The 18,538-nt window shown below is 42.9% G+C and overlaps 1 protein-coding gene across 6 annotated transcripts in view; it reads left to right on the forward strand.

Moving 5' to 3' along the window:
• Positions 1-18,538, forward strand: part of strada (STE20 related adaptor alpha) — an 88,386-nt gene that overhangs the window by 36,010 nt on the left and 33,838 nt on the right. For 4 of the 6 annotated variants that reach the window (XM_038779865.1, XM_038779869.1, XM_038779868.1 and 1 more), the window contains exons 4-6: positions 186-214; positions 8,838-8,940; positions 15,321-15,442. In XM_038779865.1, the coding sequence (XP_038635793.1) occupies positions 186-214; positions 8,838-8,940; positions 15,321-15,442 (254 nt within the window). The remainder of the gene's footprint in view (positions 1-185; positions 215-8,837; positions 8,941-15,320; positions 15,443-18,538) is intronic. The other 2 variants (XM_038779870.1, XM_038779871.1) reach the window with 1 other exon arrangement.

Consider the following 18,538-nt stretch of genomic DNA (forward strand, 5'->3'; position numbering starts at 1 on the left):
CTCTTTATCATTCAAATACTATTATTGCTGTGAAATGCCAACATTTTTACTCTGAGCAATCGGCAATTCTGTGCCATGTGACTGTGACTCTGATCGAGGTGTCGGCTATAATCATAATTGCCAGTCTTGTTTGCCAATTGTTCTGCCCCACAACTGAAAGTCAACTCTTAGTTTCTTTACTTCAGAGCGGCCTCAGGCGGGATATCACAAAAAGGTGAGTACCGAGCACAAAAGGTTGTGATATCGGTTGCATGTGAGCCCTTGTGTAATGTGGTATGTCATTTTGTGTTGCAGTTGGCTTCACTGTAACTGCATCCTTGCATAATTTGCCCTCCTGTATGTCCATATGTTGCTGAAGGGAATTTTATTTTGTGCATTTGTTTATTAAAGTTCCTTTTTTGTTTTACTTTGTTCCACTTCTGCACAATGTAGTGTTAGAAAGATAATTGTTATAAATGACATGACATGGAAGCCCAATAGTTCTATGATTGTGCCCACAAGAGCCTTCTCCCATTCCTCCCATTAATATATCCTCTATTCCTTTCTCCCTTAGTACTTAATCTCGTTACCCCTGAAATGCATCTGTGCCATTCATCTCCACTCCTCCGTGGTAGCAAATACCACATTCTGACTATTCTTGAGTACAGACGTTTCCTCTGAATCCCTTATCAGTGACTATCTTATTAGCCCAAAGTTTTTTGTCTTCTCCACAAGTGGAAATATTTATTCGTCTATCCAATCGAAGCTCTTCATAAGGACCTATGTTAGGTTACCCCTCAGTCTTGTCTAGAAAAGAGAGGAGTCTCAGCTTGTTCATTGTCCCTGCTCATCTCTCCATTTTGATTCATCTTTTTGTATATCCTTTTTTTCACTTCCTCTATGCCCATTTAATATTATAGCAGTGCATAGTCCGTTAGTAATTTGATGCACTGGGAACAAATTTCAAAGCATTTCTCATATTCTGAGTGGCAAGGTTTGATATTTGTATTTTGAAAAGCAAATCTCAACAAACCTGTAAAGCCAAAGGCTGGGAGCCCTTGCTCTATTCTTTAAAATTCAGCATTTAAAGAGTCATTACTGCAAATCATTCTCTGTGATGGATTCCATCTGTCTCCAAATATCACAGAATAAATGGTCAACAAGGTATTGTCTCCTGTAACACATCACAGGTAGAGACAGCTCTGAGCAGCATTTATTGTAAGACAGAGGTTCCGATTGCGATGTGGAGCTGGACACTGACTTGCTGATTGCTTACGAAGAAAAATACAAAAGTCAGCAGGTGAGTTTAAGTATATAGAACAGTACAGCACAGAACAGGCCATTCGGCCCTCAATGTTGTGCCGAGCCATGATCACCCTACTCAAACCCACGTATCCACCCTATACCCGTAACCCAACAACCCCCCCCCCCCTAACCTTACTTTTATTAGGACACTACGGGCAATTTAGCATGGCCAATCCACCTAACCCGCACATCTTTGGACTGTGGGAGGAAACCGGAGCACCCGGAGGAAACCCACGCACACAGGGGGAGGACGTGCAGACTCCACACAGACAGTGACCCAGCCGGGAATCGAACCTGGGACCCTGGAGCTGTGAAGCATTTATGCTAACCACCATGCTACCCTGCTGCCCCAAAGTATGTGGGGGTACCCCTCCAGTGGCCAGCTCATCAACATAAAAACAGTCAGCAGAGAATAGTTAACTGTGAGGATGGAACTGGTTCATTGTGCAGATCTTCATAATCCATTAAATTAAAATATGATTTGGAGCATTGCTATAGAACATTAACATAAACTGTTTAAAGTGAAAGTCGTCTGTTTAGCACAGGGCTAAATCGCTGGCTTTGAAAGCAGACTAAGGCAGGCCAGCAGCACAGTTCGATTCCCGTAACAGCCTCCCCGAACAGGTGCCGGAATGTGGCGACTAGGGGCTTTTCACAGTAACTTCATTTGAAGCCTACTTGTGACAATAAGCAATTTTCATTTCATTTCATTTCAAGACACAGATTAATACTTCATGCCGCAACTTTGGGGGATGCAGCAGTCCATCCATGAACACAACCCTCCATGCTGCTACATAGGGGCAGCAGGGTAGCATGGTGGTTAGCATAAATGCTTCACAGCTCCAGGGTCCCAGGTTCGATTCCCGGCTGGGTCACTGTCTGTGTGGAGTCTGCACGTCCTCCCCCTGTGTGCGTGGGTTTCCTCCGGGTGCTCCAGTTTCCTCCCACAGTCCAAAGATGTGCGGGTTAGGTGGATTGGCCATGCTAAATTGCCCGTAGTGTCCTAATAAATGTAAGGTTAAGGGGGGGGGGTTGTTGGGTTACGGGTATAGGGTGGATACGTGGGTTTGAGTAGGGTGATCATGGCTCGGCACAACATTGAGGGCCGAAGGGCCTGTTCTGTGCTGTACTGTTCTATGTTCTATGGGCTAGGCTGCTGTGGAGCAGTATTCTCTTTATTCCCATGACAATCTTCCATCAGGAAATTTCAGTAATAAACCAGATTCAAACTCCTGTTGGTGAAAACTGTTTGTGACTAGCAATGCAGCATGATCCTCGCTGCTTTCTCATTCAATTTCCCTGCCCTTCATTTCACCCAGCCATTTTAAACCATTCTTATTTTTCCCTATCCTCTCCTTGAAGTCCTTGCTTGGGTGTGAGTACAAAACCTCGCAAACCTGCTCAAGTATAAGTGTACACTTGACTTGTCAAAAGCTGTGCAACAAAAGTGGCAGCGCAGCTACTTTTGGCTTTATCCTGCTTTCACCTGATCCTATCTCTGGGGCGGGGGGGGGGGGGGGGGTGGGTTCACTAAATGGTGGTTGGGAACAAGGCTGTTGTGCAGTGTGTCTGCATTATATTGTGCTACCATTGCTGAGGGCAGTGATTTCCAACATTGTGTTTGCCACGAAACTTACTGCATTTTACTACTTTGGTAATATTCATAATTTAATATAGTATCTATTTGTTTTCCTGTACCTAACAAAGATTTAACAGACAAAGCTTGCTGTTGATTGCAAGTTCATATATTCTGGAGTCTCTGTACATGCTGCTTTACTTGTGAGAGATTTGCATCTGTCCTGTTCATTTGTTTTTACTGATTTGTAGTTTGACTAAATGCTGCTGTATTAACTCCTGGACTGGGAACCCATGACAATTCAATGTGGAGCTGACATGGTAATTGGATAGACACATCAGATCCATTATTTGGGCTGGTACAGTAGTTAGCACTGCTGCCTAACCGTGCCGGAGACCCGGGTTCAGTTGCCGCCTTGGGTGCTTCCCTCCGTGACTGCGTGGGTTTCCTCCAGGTTCTCCGGTTTACTCCCACAGTCCAAAGATGAGCAGGTTAAGTGGTTTGGCCATACTAAATTGCCCCTTCATGTTCAGGGATATGTGGGTTAAGTGGGGTTACAGGGTTGTAGGGATAGGGTGGGAGTTTGGTAAGGGTGCTCTTTCAGAGGGTCAGTGCAGACTTGATGGACCGAATGGCTTCCTGCACTGTAGGGTTTCTATGATTCAGTCTCATTCTATTAGCACCAGCAAAGTAAGTGAGACTCTAACATATTGTGTCAGGGCCAGTGTGCTGCCTTGATAATTGAGCATATTCTCTCTGTTTGAGGCCCTTTTTAATATATCACATCTCTAATAGTAAATTTAGCTCATCAGCCTGAGAGATATTAATGTTAGACAATGGGCAGCCAGGCCTCTGACTGTTCCGAATGGGGCAGGAGTTGCTGTACCTGAGCGATAATGAGGCTGAGGGGATGCTCGGATTCTCATAAAGGTAGCAAAGCAGATGTGAAGAGTGAATTGGTCACGGGAGAAAATATACGTTTTTTTTTTTTAAAAACTTGTTTGAAATCCAAGGACTCAGCATTTAGTAACAAAGTCCAAGATGGGCAGGTTTAGGGGGGTTAACCACACTAAATTGTTCCTTTTGTGTCCAAAAGATTAGATGGGGTTATGGGAATAGGGTGGGGGGAGGACCGAGGTAGGGTGCTCTTTCAGAGGGTCGGTGCAGACTCAGTGGGCCAAATGACCTTCTGCACCGTTGGGATTCTAGAACTATGATTCATTATAATCAGCAACCATCCCAACAAGCTGAATCTTGCCTTTGCAGTGGGTTAAATGGAATCATAGTGGAGGTTCGTGCAGGTGTAGACATGCAGTTGGATCTGCCCTTGATTGAAGAATTAACATCAAACCCACTGAACTGAAAATAAATCCATTTTCGCTCTTAAACAAAGATAGGATTGGGCAACCTCAGGAATAGAAACTGGAGGAAGATAGACAGTGGGCTCATTGTTTATGGTGCAGGAGGAGATTTTGGGGCCACTCATTTTCTTTATGTATATTAATGCCCAGAGAGTGTGCGAGGCATTATTTCAAAATTAGCAAATGAGACAACACCTGGAATTGCCATGAATTGCAGTGTGTAAGTTGAGTTTTGAAGCTTCCAAAAATCTTTCCAAAAACTTGTACTTTGAGTATAAAATATGAGCTGCCAGTGTTGTTGCGGTATCCATTTCTGTTCGTCTGTCACCGTGCACAGTCTGCTTTGTTTGGGCATGTCTTAAGTGTCCACAACCCATCACTGTAGCAACATGGCCCATATCTCCTGCTTGATCCCACGCACTGACCTAAAGGCAAGTATAGACCTAAACATTATCAGCTGAAAAATGGGTGTTGCCTTGTGTGCTGACTTAAATATGCATTTTGATGCTGGGAATTGTGGTTATCTTGTATGTCCTGTCGATTGATATCCAAACAGTCCAAAGATGTGCGGATTAGGTGGATTGGCCATGCTAAATTGCCCGTAGTGTAACGTTAATGGGGGGGACGGGTATACGGGTTACGTGGGTTTAAGTGGGGTGATCATTGTTCGGCACAACATCGAGGGCCGAAGGGCCTGTTCTGTGCTGTACTGTTCTATGTTCTATGTTCTATGTTCTATGTTCTATATGTCACAATCCACTGAGTATGATGGTGAAGGGCTTCAACATAGACTGGTGGAATGGGTGGTCACGAGAGAGAAGGATTTGAATGCAGACAAGTGTGACGTGATTCATTTGGCAGGGAGAACGAGAAGGAAATGTACAGTAATAGAATGGATGCAGGAATGGGGGTGGGGGGCAGAAGAGAAAATTGATGTGGGTTATGTCGTGAAGCTGTATGGAAGTTTAATACATAGCCAAGACCCTGCATGTCAATTGACAGAGAAATCAGTCTTCCAGGAGAACAAATTAAGTATGAAGTTGGCTTTAAGTTTCATGTCCTAACATTTCAAACTCACCGAATAACTGTGATGCAGTGTCAGTGAAGAGCTGGTGCGAGAATGAAAGAAAGAAGCCACCGTAAAGAAGATGCCCAAGACCAAATGCACCATGAGAACAAGGACCAATCTTGACAAGCGTGCAAATTATCCTCATTGTCAGAATGGATTCCTCATCACCAAAATGCAATGTGTATTTAAATGGACGAAATCAAACCATCAGCCCAGCAGCGATTTCCGAGCTGCCTGCTGTAACCTCTTTACGGAGTGAAAATGTCTAGTTTGCAGCAGAAGGTGTAGATCCCTTGAGAGGGATCCCTTGAAGATCCAACAGCGCTTGGTGCTAAAATAACCAGTTTCCAGTGATTCATCAGACAATGGCAAAATACCCATTCTGCCACAATTAGCATGGATGAATCCCCCATGAATTTATCTACCCAGCAACTGAATTGTGGAGAGGAAAAGTTTGAAAACCGTTCTAGTGAAAACCACAGGACATGGGAAGATCAGATTCATGGTAGTTCTAATCTGCCTGGCTGACACCTATGGTAATTTTCAAACATAAAACTATGCTGATAATCACGAAGTTCCCTGCTGGAGGTTCAGTGCCTGACCATGACAACAGTTGGATGGATCGAAGTTACGGATCAATAATGTGTGAAATAGGTGTCCCGGTGGCCTATGTAATGAATGCAGCTTATTCGTGTAGGACATGTTCAGACCCCATATCTCCAATGAAATCAATAATAATCACTTAAATTAAGAGGTACTTGTGAAGGAATAACACCCACAGTTACACCAAGCGGGGGGCTAACGACCTTATTTCAAAATTTGGATGTGTGCCTCAACAAGCCAATCGAGGATCATGTCCGTACCAAATCAAATAGATGGATGGTTGATGGAGGAAAGAACTTTATAAAGATTGGAAATGTGTGCGCTTGCTGCTTTGTGAATTTTTGTTATCAGACAGTATTAATGCTCAAACGTTCATCGGATCAATCAAAATGCAGAATATTCAATTCAATGGTTGGAGAGGAAGATGATTTGTTGAGGGTGGGGGGGAGGATTCTGAAACTGAAAGCACCACATCTGATTTAGTGGGATTCTCACAATGGTGCCATAGCCAAAGGGATTCAATGAATTTGATAAACTCTTTGTTGGGTGCCAGAGACTAGCTTAGTGGATTCTAAAAAGCTTTCATTTGTGATTAAAGTGCCTCTGTGCAATTAATATATTCACTGAACTGTGCCATATTAATAGAAGTACCTGGTGCTTTTTCACATTTCATATTTGGTGACCACTCATGCCAGTGGTTCACGTTTTATAATTTATTTTTGGAAGTTTCAATGGTTAACTTGTAAACTAACATCTACAGAAGTTATCTGAATATAAAAAAACAATGTCGGACTAAAGGTGGAGGAGTGGGGGTAGTAGAGCTCTTTCAGAAAACCAACATGGACACCACTTTTGTGCTGCACCTGTTCTACAAAATGGCCATTAAACCTGGCTCTTGGCAATCAACCCATCCAGCCCACAGCTAATCGTAATATCCATCTCTGACATTCCCCTAATAATGTTGATGTTGTGCATAAGAGCTTTCAAAAGCTAGTGTTAGCAAAATTGAAGCTGATGGGATAAAAAGGACAGTAGTAACATGGATACAAAGTTAGTTAAAAGATGGCATATGACTTTTGTTGGACTGGAGGGAGTTTGAATTGAAGTTGAGTTCACCAAGGTTCCATGCTCCTGTTTTTGATACAGGACTTTGATCTCAGAGTGCAAAGCGCAATTGCAATTTCCATAAGATTTGGAAAGAAAATAAAATGTAAGGAAGATGATAATAGACTTCATGCGGATGTAAACAGCTGGTGGAATGCATGGAAACATGACTGATGAAAATCAAGTATGAAATATATTTTGGGAGGAAGAATGATTACAGACAGAAGTGCCAAAATAGACACATCTGGGAGTAATTGTGCACTATCTTTGAAGGTGACTAATGATTAATAAAACAGTTGAAGCAAATGGGACCCTGGTTTTGAGGCACAGAGAAAGGAAGCCTGTGGAAATCGGGGCAGCAGGGTAGCATGGTGGTTAGCATAAATGCTTCACAGCTCCAGGGTCCCAGGTTCGATTCCCGGCTGGGTCACTGTCTGTGTGGAGTCTGCACGTCCTCCCCCTGTGTGCATGGGTTTCCTCCGGGTGCTCCGGTTTCCTCCCACAGTCCAAAGATGTGCGGGTTAGGTGGATTGGCCATGCTAAATTGCCCGTAGTGTCCTAATAAAAGTAAGGTTAAGGGGGGGTTGTTGGGTTACGGGTATAGGGTTGATACGTGGGTTTGAGTAGGGTGATCATGGCTCGGCACAACATTGAGGGCCGAAGGGCCTGTTCTGTGCTGTACTGTTCTATGTTCTATGAAATTATAAACATAAAGAACACTAGTTTTGGCCTTCTAATACTGTGTCCCATTCTTTTGTCTACTATGTACGTACTGTGTACATTCCCTGGCCGCAGAAAAATACTTTTCACTGTACTGTGACAATAAATCAAATCCAATCAAAAAATCAAATCAAATTCTGGACACCAAACTTGAGAAAGAACTTAAAGGCTTGGGAGAGGGTGTGGACAAGATTTGCTAGAATGGTTGAAGGATTACAGATTCCTGGATAGACTGCACAAGTTGAGATTATTCCCCTTTAGACCAAATAGAGTTGAGAGGAGAGGCAATAAAGATGTTTAAAATCAATGTTGGGTTTAGATAAAGTTAGTAATTCAACCCGTTTTCAAGGGCTGAATAGTCAATAACCAGAGACACAAATTCAAGGTGACAAACCAGAGGTGATAATGAGGAAAATCTTTTCTATGCAATGAGTAGTTTTCAGTCTGCTGTTTCGTAAGATGGTGGAAACCGATTCAATAGCAGTTTCCAAAAGAAAGTTGGATAAATACTTGAAAAAAAAATTGTAATGATTGGTGGAAAGGGCAGGAGAGTGGGAGCAGCTGGGTTGTGGTTGGAAATGCTGATAGACTCAATGGCTGTCTGCTGTGCTGTATTAATCTATGATTCTGTTTGTCTTATCTGTTGTACACGGATGCTTTCCTTGTCAGCTTACCCTGCCTATTCTTGCTTGCTGTTGACATTTAAATGAAGTCGCATCCCCTTTGATCTCGACCCTTATTGCTGCTATTAATTTTTAAGACTCTGCTCGTTGTATGTCTCCTGCTCTGATATTAAATAGCTGTATATTGTGCGCCACTGGCTACCTGAACTGTCTTGTGGAAGACGGAGAAAATGCGGGGTAGCTGGTTTCTGAGATATTCATTGTGAAATTGATTGCCAGTGCTGTGATGTTAAAGGGGACACAAATTGGAGAGGATGAACAGTGTTTTATCACAATAGCTTAATTTAGTCAACAATTTGAAGAGATATAAAGCTGCACCAGCTGAGTTGGATGGCTCGGCTGAACCACCAGCTGGCAGCAAGTCTGACTGCTGATCTCACAGTTGTTCATTCACCACTCTGCTACAATACCCATGTTCTGTTTCTTTCCTCCTTCAGCCAGATGAACACCCATCGGAAAATATTACGTCTCCCCAGAACTGGGATATCGTGAGCAACTTCCCAGCAGATAGTAGTTCCTATGAGCTGCTGACTGCAATAGGTAATGTTTGCACATGTGTATAAATTGCCTTTTTTTTTAATGAGTGATTTGGGTTTTAGTTTTAATCCAGCTCTGCTCTGTGGGGTGTGTATGTGTATGCATTATCCAACTAGAAAGTGGATTTACGTACTCCAACTATCGCGTGGCAATTATGAACAATGAAATATATCCCAACACAGTGACACCAAATGAGACGTTAATGAAGTGGGCCCCACCTATCACAAAATGGACATGAAGATTGGAACGCTCAAGTCTGCCTTTCCTTCCTTTCCTCCTGCAGCTATCTCTAAACTATCATACTGCTCACCTGATATTGAGTACTGGATCTGTAGAACTTTGCTCTGTCTTTGGTCCCTGCCGTAAACTCTGTACCCTTGCCATGCCTCCAGTTTTCTTCTGGCAACTATCTGAGGATGAACCAGGCTGTTCACTACCTTGATATGTGGTCCTGAAATGAGTTTCCTACCACATATTTGCGCCATTTGAGAATACTTTGTATTTCCACCCTCATAACATAAGACTTGGGAGTTGGCCATTCAGCCTTTTTTGAGCCTGTTCCACCATTCCATAAGATAATGGCTGATCTGATTGTGTATCAATTCCACTTTGTCATCTGTTTCTCTTCTCCCACCTTTCTCCCCCCCCCCCCCCCCCCCCCCCCAAAAAAAATAACTCCTGATCCTCTTGTCTATCAGAGATCTGTAAGTTCAATGAGTCTCCACTGCTTCTGGGAAGAGAATTCCACAGACTAATGACCCTTTGAGAGAGCAAAAGGCGCCTCATTCTTAAACTGTGTCCGCTAGTTCTAGTCTGCCCCACAAGTGAAAACATCCTCCAGGTATTTACCCTATCAAATCCCCTCAAGATCAAGTTTCAATAAGAACACCTCTTATTCTTCTTAACTCCATTGCTGGCCTCTTGAGCATTCCTAATTTTAATTGCTCCTTTAGCAGCCATGCTCCCAGGACCTGAAGCTCTGTAATTCTCTCCCTAAATCTCCAATTCTCTTCCCTCCTTTGACATTCCTTAAAACCTACTCATTGGCTGATACATTTTTTTGTTTGTGATCTTCCCCAATACCTACATGTGGCTCAGTGTCAAATGATAATGTACAATTCTAGAAATATAAATTGTTGTAGTTAATGTTAATTTCTTGTTTAAAGGTGAGATGAAGAGGGGTAGGAGGAGACTTATGTCAAGTATAAACAATGGCAAAGCCGAATTGGACCAAATGGTCCGCTTCTGTGTGACAAAGTCTGTATAAATCTATGTAATACAATATCTTTCAGCATGAAACTCCAGCGAATAATGGAATAGTGGCAAATTAAGCTGGTATGTGACTTAGAGCGAGATGGTCCCACAACATTGCAGGTCTTGCCCTTTTTGGTGATAAGAGGTCACAGGAGAGGAATGGCACATGCAGCTACTGATACTGACTGAGCTAGACTTGAGATTCAGTAAAGCCCTGCACCATGAAACTAGCAATTTCCAGAACAGCTAAACCATATTGAAAATCTCAAGGCCCCCAAAAGTTTAACGGGTTCAGCGGCACAGTGGTTAGCATTGCTGCCTCACCTCTCCAGCAACCCCCGGTTCAATTATGGCCTCGAGTCACTGTCTGGAGTTTGCACTTTCTCCCCGTGTCTGCGTGGGTTTCCTTCGCGTTATCTGGTTTCCTCCAACAGTCCAAAGCTGTGTAGGTTCGGTGGATTGGGCATGCTAAATTGCTCCTTAGAGTCCAAAAGGTTAGGTGGGTTTACTGGGTTACAGGGTTTGGGTGGAGGTGTGGGCTTAAGTCGGGCACTCTTTTTTAAGGGCCGTTGCAGACCCGATGGGCCGAATGGCCTCCTTCTACACTGTAGGGATTTTATGATTGCATAGAGTATCTCTGTCCATCCATAGGCCCTCTGGTTGGGTTTGCCCTCCTGTGGGTCAGTGATGTCACCTCCTTGGATTGTTCTGGGACTAATTGACAACAGACTGTATTGAACTGAGCCCAGGGCAGCACTGTGGTGCAGTGGTTAGCACTGCTGTCTCATGGCGCCGAGGATCCACGATTGGTCCCAGGTCACTGCCCATGTGGAGTTTGCACATTCTCCCCTTGTCTGGGTGGGTCTCAGCCCCACAACCCAAACAGATGTGCAGGGTAGGTGGATAGGCCATGCTAACTGCCCATTAATTGGCAAAAATAATTGGGTACTCTAAATTTATTATAGAAAAATAACTGAGCCTGACTTGGTCTAGTAGATGACATTGTCTGGTAATTAAGTTGCCAGAATCTTGTCTTCAAAAGAGAACTGAAAGAATTCAGTGTTAACTCTTAAAAAATGTTTATGGGCTCTTGTGATGCCATTACTGGAGGTGGTGGTATTGCAAAATTGTCGCTGGACTAGTAATCCTAGGTTTGAATCCCACCATGGCAGATAGTAAAATTTTAATTCCAGATTTTTATGGAATCCAAAGTCTAAATGTTGACCATGAAACCCTTGTTGATTGTCACAAAAGTCCATCTGGTTCGCTAATGTCCTTTAGGGAAGGAAATTTGCTGTCCTTATCTGGTCTGACCTACCTACAGGTGACTGAAATGGGCCAGCCAGTGATGCCTAAACCCCATGAATTAATTTTTCCCAGCTGCGATCCTAGAATTCTGCTCCCAGTCAGTGACAACTTGGAGAGGAAGAGCCAATGCTGGGGAATCAAAACATTTATAAATTCGATATGTTGCTGCCAAATATTTTACTTTGGATAAATCGGAGTATTTTGAACAAAAGGTACTTTTTTATTGTTCTCCTTCCCTCCTGGTTGAAATTGGTGCTACAAAGAACAATACAGCACAGGAACAGGCACATCGGCCCTCCCAAGACTATACTGGTCAGATACCAACCCTCATCACTTCCTTGTACCGTATTCCTCTATACCCATCCTATCCATGTGTTTGTCAAGATGCCTTTTCAACGCCAATAATGTATCTGCTTCCACAACCTCCCTTGGCAACGCGTTCTCAGCACTCACCACCCTCTGTGTAAAAAAAAAAAAAAAAAAAACCTGCCTCGCACATATCCTCTAAACTTTGCCCCACGGACCTTAAACCTATGCCCCCTGGTGACTGACCCCTCCACCCTGGGAAAGAGTGCCTGCCCATCCACTCTTTTCATACCCCTCATAATCTTGTAGATCTCTATCAGGTCACCTCTCAATCTCCTTCTTTCTAATGAAAACAGTCCGAGTCTATTCAGCCTCTCCACATAGCTGATAAATGATGAAGTTTTTTTGAATCATGGCAAAAGCAGAAGTTTCAGCACAACAGTGTGTGACACACTGGGCTAACCCATCATCTCACCACCTCAACATGTTGCAAAAAAGGTTCCCTTTCAGTCTACAGTCTTGGGGATGGCATGGTGGCATAATGGTTAGCACTGCTGCTTCACAGTGCCAGGGACCCGGGATCAATTCTGGCTTTGGGGTCTTTCTGTGCAGAGTTTGCACTTTCTCCCCGTGTCTGCGTGGATTTCCCCTGGATGCGTGAGTTTCCTCCCACAGTTCAAAGATGTGCAGGTTGTGGGGTTATAGGGATAAGGGAGAGTGAGCCTGGTTGGTGCTCTTGCAGACTCTATGGGCCTGTGGTAAAATGGCCAATGGCCTGAATCTCAGGCCCGACATAAAAATGGATATTTTAAATTAAAACCACAGTCGGAGCCACAGACATTCCAGCTGGGAAGTCAAACAACCAAACTTGAAAAACCTGGACAGACAGACACAGCCAGGGCAAGTCTGGGCTTGTCCTGTAAACAGGAGATCGGCAGATAATCGGCCCTGTTCAAATGGATCATTGCCCAGATGAAGCCAGACTTTCTGACACTCAGATTTCCTGCCATTACCGTTTATGGTGTATGGTTACATGTGACCAATGCATCTGAGGATGGACCCCTGAGGGGAGTTTCTGGTGTCCTGCAGAGTTTCAGTTGGCGATTCCATTGGGTGTTGAGATCCTCGCCCAGCGCCCTCATTGGCTGAGGGCCAGAGAAACTTCTGGAAGGGTGTGAAGGGGAATATAAGAAGACGACACCCAGGGACGACCCTCTGCGCAGAGACATTGGAGAGACTAGGCAGCGGGCCCGAGAACGGATGGAAGAGGTGTGCGAGACCCACCTTCACGGACGAGGACCCTGGACCCACAGCTTGATCAAATTCATGAGAACCTTGGGCTGATTATATTTGGGAAAATAACTTTTGTTGTGGTTCTGAACAAATTGGGGTGGATTCGTTAACCTCTGTTAGTCCTTTGTTCATCTCGCAAATAAAGGCACCTGGGTAAAACGTTTTACTAATAAAATGGTCAAACTGTCTGATAGACAACAAGCTGAATGGCCTCCTTTAATACTGTAGGAATTCTATAATTCTGTGGTACGTAAATGATTAAATGGAATTTGGACATCAAACTGTGATCTTGGAAATGTGTGCAAATCTTTCCAACCCCACAATTACTAAATGTAAGATTCCCTTAACTTGAAGGTATATCAGCATTCTTTCACTGTCACTGGGCTGAAATACCACAACTCCCTACCTAACATCACTGAAGGTGTGTCCCCCAGCACATAGTTCAAGAAAACGGTTCAAGAAGGCAGCTCCCCTTCCCAAGGACATTTCGGGATCGACAATAAATGCTGACCTTTTCTACACCCAAATTAACAATTGGGATGAGGACGCCCTCACTTTTGCACAACTGTGAGTGAATGAGAGGGTGCAGAAATAGGAGCTGCTGAAAGTACTGCAAAAACATTTTGGAAGTACAAGGTTCAGTCATGTTGGATAATCCAGTTTATCACATTGAAACCCCGGAAAGTGTTTGTCAATGAATTGTTTATTTGTAGACTGTCAGCTGTCCTTCACCAGGAACTTGCTGTACTTTGAGTTGAGAATTTCCTGATATACTTTGTAATTCCATGTCAGTAAATACTGTTATAACATGAGTTCTAGGGTCACAGCCACAGATATTTTCTCAAATACTCTCCCACAAGATGGCGCCAGAGCGTGGTGACTCTCTGCGAACTCTCGCAAACAGATCCTCTTTTTACATCTCTCATAATGGTACTAATCTTTTACCTTGTGTTGCCCTATTATGTATTTTATTTTAATTTTATTTTATGATCTGTTTGAGCTGCTCACAGAACAATACTTTTCACTGTATCTTGGTACACCTGACAAAAAACAAATCCAATGCAAATGGAGAAACAGTACTTTACCCTTTTATTTCTTGGTGGTAATAGGCTGTGCACAACTAAATGGGGGAATACAAACTGTCCCAGGTGACGCTGAGAAAGCCAATCCCATGGGAGCAGCTGTTGGGCCAAAAAGAACCAAAACAACAGAAAATCTGTCGTGCAATACATCGAAAATAGGAATGTGCAGAAAACAAATATAAAATTAAACCCTGCAGCAGCGTACAAAATTTGCCAATAGACTGACCAAGGACCCAAGTATAAATTTATAAACTGATGATCCTGATGTGTAAAATCAATAATCTGACCAAATTTATTGCAGCAGACTCTGGAATACAGAACAAAATGAGTCTACAAAATAAAATCAAACTGTGCACTAAATTATCCTCGTTATCAATATCACAAACCTCAGAACTGAGAGTCAAATATTGATGAACCCTCCCTCTCTTTATTACCTGCACCTGGTCACCACCATTAAAAAGAGACCAAATCTTTTGGTAATTGTGCTTTCAACAAGGAACAGTTTTAAAGGAATTAAGGAAAGATTTAAATATTTATAAAGCACTTCACTAGGTCAGTGAGCAGTGCATCCTAGTACTTCGCATACATGCAGTTACTTGGGAGAGAGTTACACCGGCATTTTGCCAGCCATTTTGATTGCAGCAAAATCCAACAAACAACATTTGAAGTGAAAGATAATCCAACTTGCATGTTTAGAGGAGGAATCTTTGTTCGGACACTGGGAAAACTCCCTACTCCTCAGATAATGACGTGTGCTTGTTAATGTCTGCTGGAGCAGGCACATTAAGCCATATTGTAATTATCTCTGTTAGAGGGCAGCTACGCTTGACAGTGCAGCTCTCTTTCCACACTACTGGAGTTTTAGCCTAGATTATTCAGTCAACATGACCTTGGATCCATATCCTTCCAACTCAGTTTCTGAGAGAGAGATCAACTGACGCAAAGTCAGCTAAAGAAACTGAACAAAAATTCCACAACAGAAATACTATCCACCTGTGGACACCTCCCAAAGGATGTACCATTTGCATAGGAAAGAAGAATGAGTAGAATACTGTTGAATTCGGTAAATGTAGCTGTAAACTCAGTATTGAACTGGTCTGCTTTCCCCCCCAGAATGAAATGATTGTCTTTTGTGCACAGGTAAAGGATTTAATGACATTATGACTGTGACCTTGGGGAGGTACAAACGGACTGGCCAGCAGGTGGCTGTTCGAAGAATTAACTTGGACTACTGCACAAATGAGATGTTTTCTTTATTACAGGTAATCCCTTGCGTTAGTAAAGTATGGGAGTTGGGAGTTAGTAGAGGAAGCATGTGCCTTGTGTTTTTAGATTTAAAAGAGCCCATAGTGATATTTTAAATGAATACATTTTCAGGTAAGTATTTGAAACCAGTTATGATCATGCTAAAAGGTTCCCTTATTTCATTTGATGTGACTGATGACATGGGGCCAGTCTGACATTATAATGTGTTTCTATTCTGAATGAAGAGCTGTAACTTCAAAGAACATACTATCCCTGGGCTAGATTGGACCCTGGGGCCAGATTTCTTGAGTATACTTGTTAGTGGCTTATAAGAAATGTTTGAATTGATCGGTGGCATCTATAGAGGATTTGAAATCCATGATGGAACAGAAGTCTGTTACAATCCTGATATAGAGAATTGCCTTTGTAAATTTTACGGGATTATTAAGGCAGTTGAATCTGTTTTATCGGAAAATAGGTGATTTTGGGAAGAGTGAATTGAAGATTTTAACATTATAAAGAGACTTGACAAAATTGATCCACACACATTGCTCCCCATAATAAAGGGAACCCATAGAATCACTGCAGTGCAGAAGGAAGCAATTCAGCCCATTGACTCTGCACCGATCCTCTGAAAGAGCACCCTACCTAGGCCCACTGTCCTGTCCTATCCCCATAACACCATGTAGGGGCAGCACGGTAGCATGGTGGTTAGCATAAATGCTTCACAGCTCCAGGGTCCCAGGTTCGATTCCCGGCTGGGTCACTGTCTGTGCGGAGTCTGCACGTCCTCCCCGTGTGTGCGTGGGTTTCCTCCGGGTGCTCCGGTTTCCTCCCACAGTCCAAAGATGTGCGGGTTAGGTGGATTGGCCATGCTAGATTGCCCGTAGTGTCCTAAAAAAAAGTAAGGTTAGGGGGGGGGGGGTTGTTGGGGGTATGGGGTGGATGCGTGGGTTTGAGTGGGGTGATCATGGCTCGGCACAACATCGAGGTCGATTGGCCTGTTCTGTGCTGTACTGTTCTATCTATTCTATCTATCTATCTACCAGCTAACCTTTGTATGTTTAGGGGCAATTTAGCAATGCCAATCCACCTAACTGTGCATATTTGGACTGTGGGAGGAAGCCGGAGCACCCAGAAGAAACCCACACAGATACGGGGAGAAAGTGCAGACAGTCATCCAAGGCTGGAATTGAACTCGAGTCCCTGGAGCTGTGAGACAGCAGTGCAAACCACTGTGCCACACGAAGGGCGAAAGAGTCTGGTTGTAGATAAAGTTGTGCAAATGTAGTCTCATGACTGAAGCATAATCTCTCTACCTTTGTATTAAATTCCCCCCCCCAATAAATTATAACATTCTATTTGTTTTCCTAATCACTTGTACCTGCATACTGGCCTTTTGTGATCAGACATGAAACACCCAGATCCCTGTGTACTCCGAGCTCTGCAATCTCACTAGTTGGATAATAGGCTTTTTCCTCCTGTCAAAATGGGCAATTTCACATTATACTCCATTTGAGAATATTTGCCCTCTCACTTTATCTAAATCTTTTCGCAACCTCCTTGTGTCCTCTTCACAACGTACTTTTACTTATCTTTGTGTCAGCTATCATGTCTTCTCTCCCCTCATCCAAATTCTATAAATTGTAAACAGCTGAGGTTCAGCACTGATCCCTGAGGCACACCACTCATTAGATCTTGCCAACCAGAAAGAAAAATATTTCTACTCTCTGCTTCCTGTTAACAGCCAATGTTCTCTATCCATGCGAATATGTTACTCCCTATACCATGTGCTTTTATTCCCACAATAACCTTTGATATGACATTTTATAAAATGCCTCCTGGAAATCTAAGTACTGTACGTCAACCAGTTCCCCTTTATCTACAGCACGTTATTTCCATAAGTTGGTTAAACCTGATTTCCCTTGCACAAAACCATGTTTCCTCCACCTGATCGTCTTGAGAATATCCAAGTGCCCTGCTAAAATTTCTTCAATAGCTTTCCCTATTTCAGATGTTGAACTAACTGGCTTGTAGTTTCCCACTTTCTGCTACCTTACCCTTTTGAATAATGGAGTTACATTTGATATTTTCCAATCTAATGGGACCTTCCCAAATAAGGTGTTTTGGAAAATTAAAACGATTGCATCAACTATCTCACTAGATATTTCTCCTTAAGACTCCAGGATGGTGTTCATTGGGACCTGGGCTCTTGTCAGCCACAATTCCAACAATTTACTCAGCACCACTTCTCTGGTGATAATTTTCCTGAGTTCCTCCCTCTCTTTCATTTCCTGATTTATATCTGCTTCTAGGTATTGTGGGTACCATGCAAAATACCTGTTCAATTCATTTGCCATCTTCTTGTTTGCGATTATCAGTTCTCCATACTTACTTTGCATAGGAGCAGTGTTCACTTTCACCTTTTTTTTTCTTTTAACTATTTATAAAAACTCTTACTATCTGTTATTTTTCTGGCTAGATTTTTCCCGTATTCTATTATTTCCCTCCTCATTAATCTTTTTCATCATCCTTTGCTATTCCTTATAGTTTCTAATATTCCTAATCTTGTGACCTGCCACCTGCCTTTGCACAATGTTTGAAACTATCTTTAACCTTTCTAGTTAATCATGGGATGGTGGGTCCATCCTTTGGATTGTTTCTTACTCTTTGGAATGCATCTATTCTGTTTATTCTGAAATATCCCCTAAATGTTTGCCACTGCATCTCTACTGACCTATCCCTTAACCTCACTTACCAATTAACTTTAGCCAGCTGATCTTTCAGACCCTCATTATTGCTCTTATTTAAATTAAAACATAATCTGAGACTCACTCCGCCCTCAAACTAAATGTCAAATTCAGTCATATTATGGTCACTGCTACCTCGGAACACTTTCACTAAGATCATGATTTACTCCCATCTCATTACACAATACCAGGTCTAGTATATCCTGCTCTCTGGTTGGCTCCAGAATGTGCTATACTGAGAAATTATCCCGAAAACATTCTCTGCCGTCGTCATTTTGTCTATCTGATTTTTGCCTTTCTGACGAGCTTCAACTATTTCTTGCTTTATGCTCCACCATACCATGTGGTTATTATTAAGGGGCC

This window comes from Scyliorhinus canicula, chromosome 19 (assembly GCF_902713615.1).
Source record: "Scyliorhinus canicula chromosome 19, sScyCan1.1, whole genome shotgun sequence".
Lineage (NCBI taxonomy): Eukaryota > Metazoa > Chordata > Chondrichthyes > Carcharhiniformes > Scyliorhinidae > Scyliorhinus > Scyliorhinus canicula.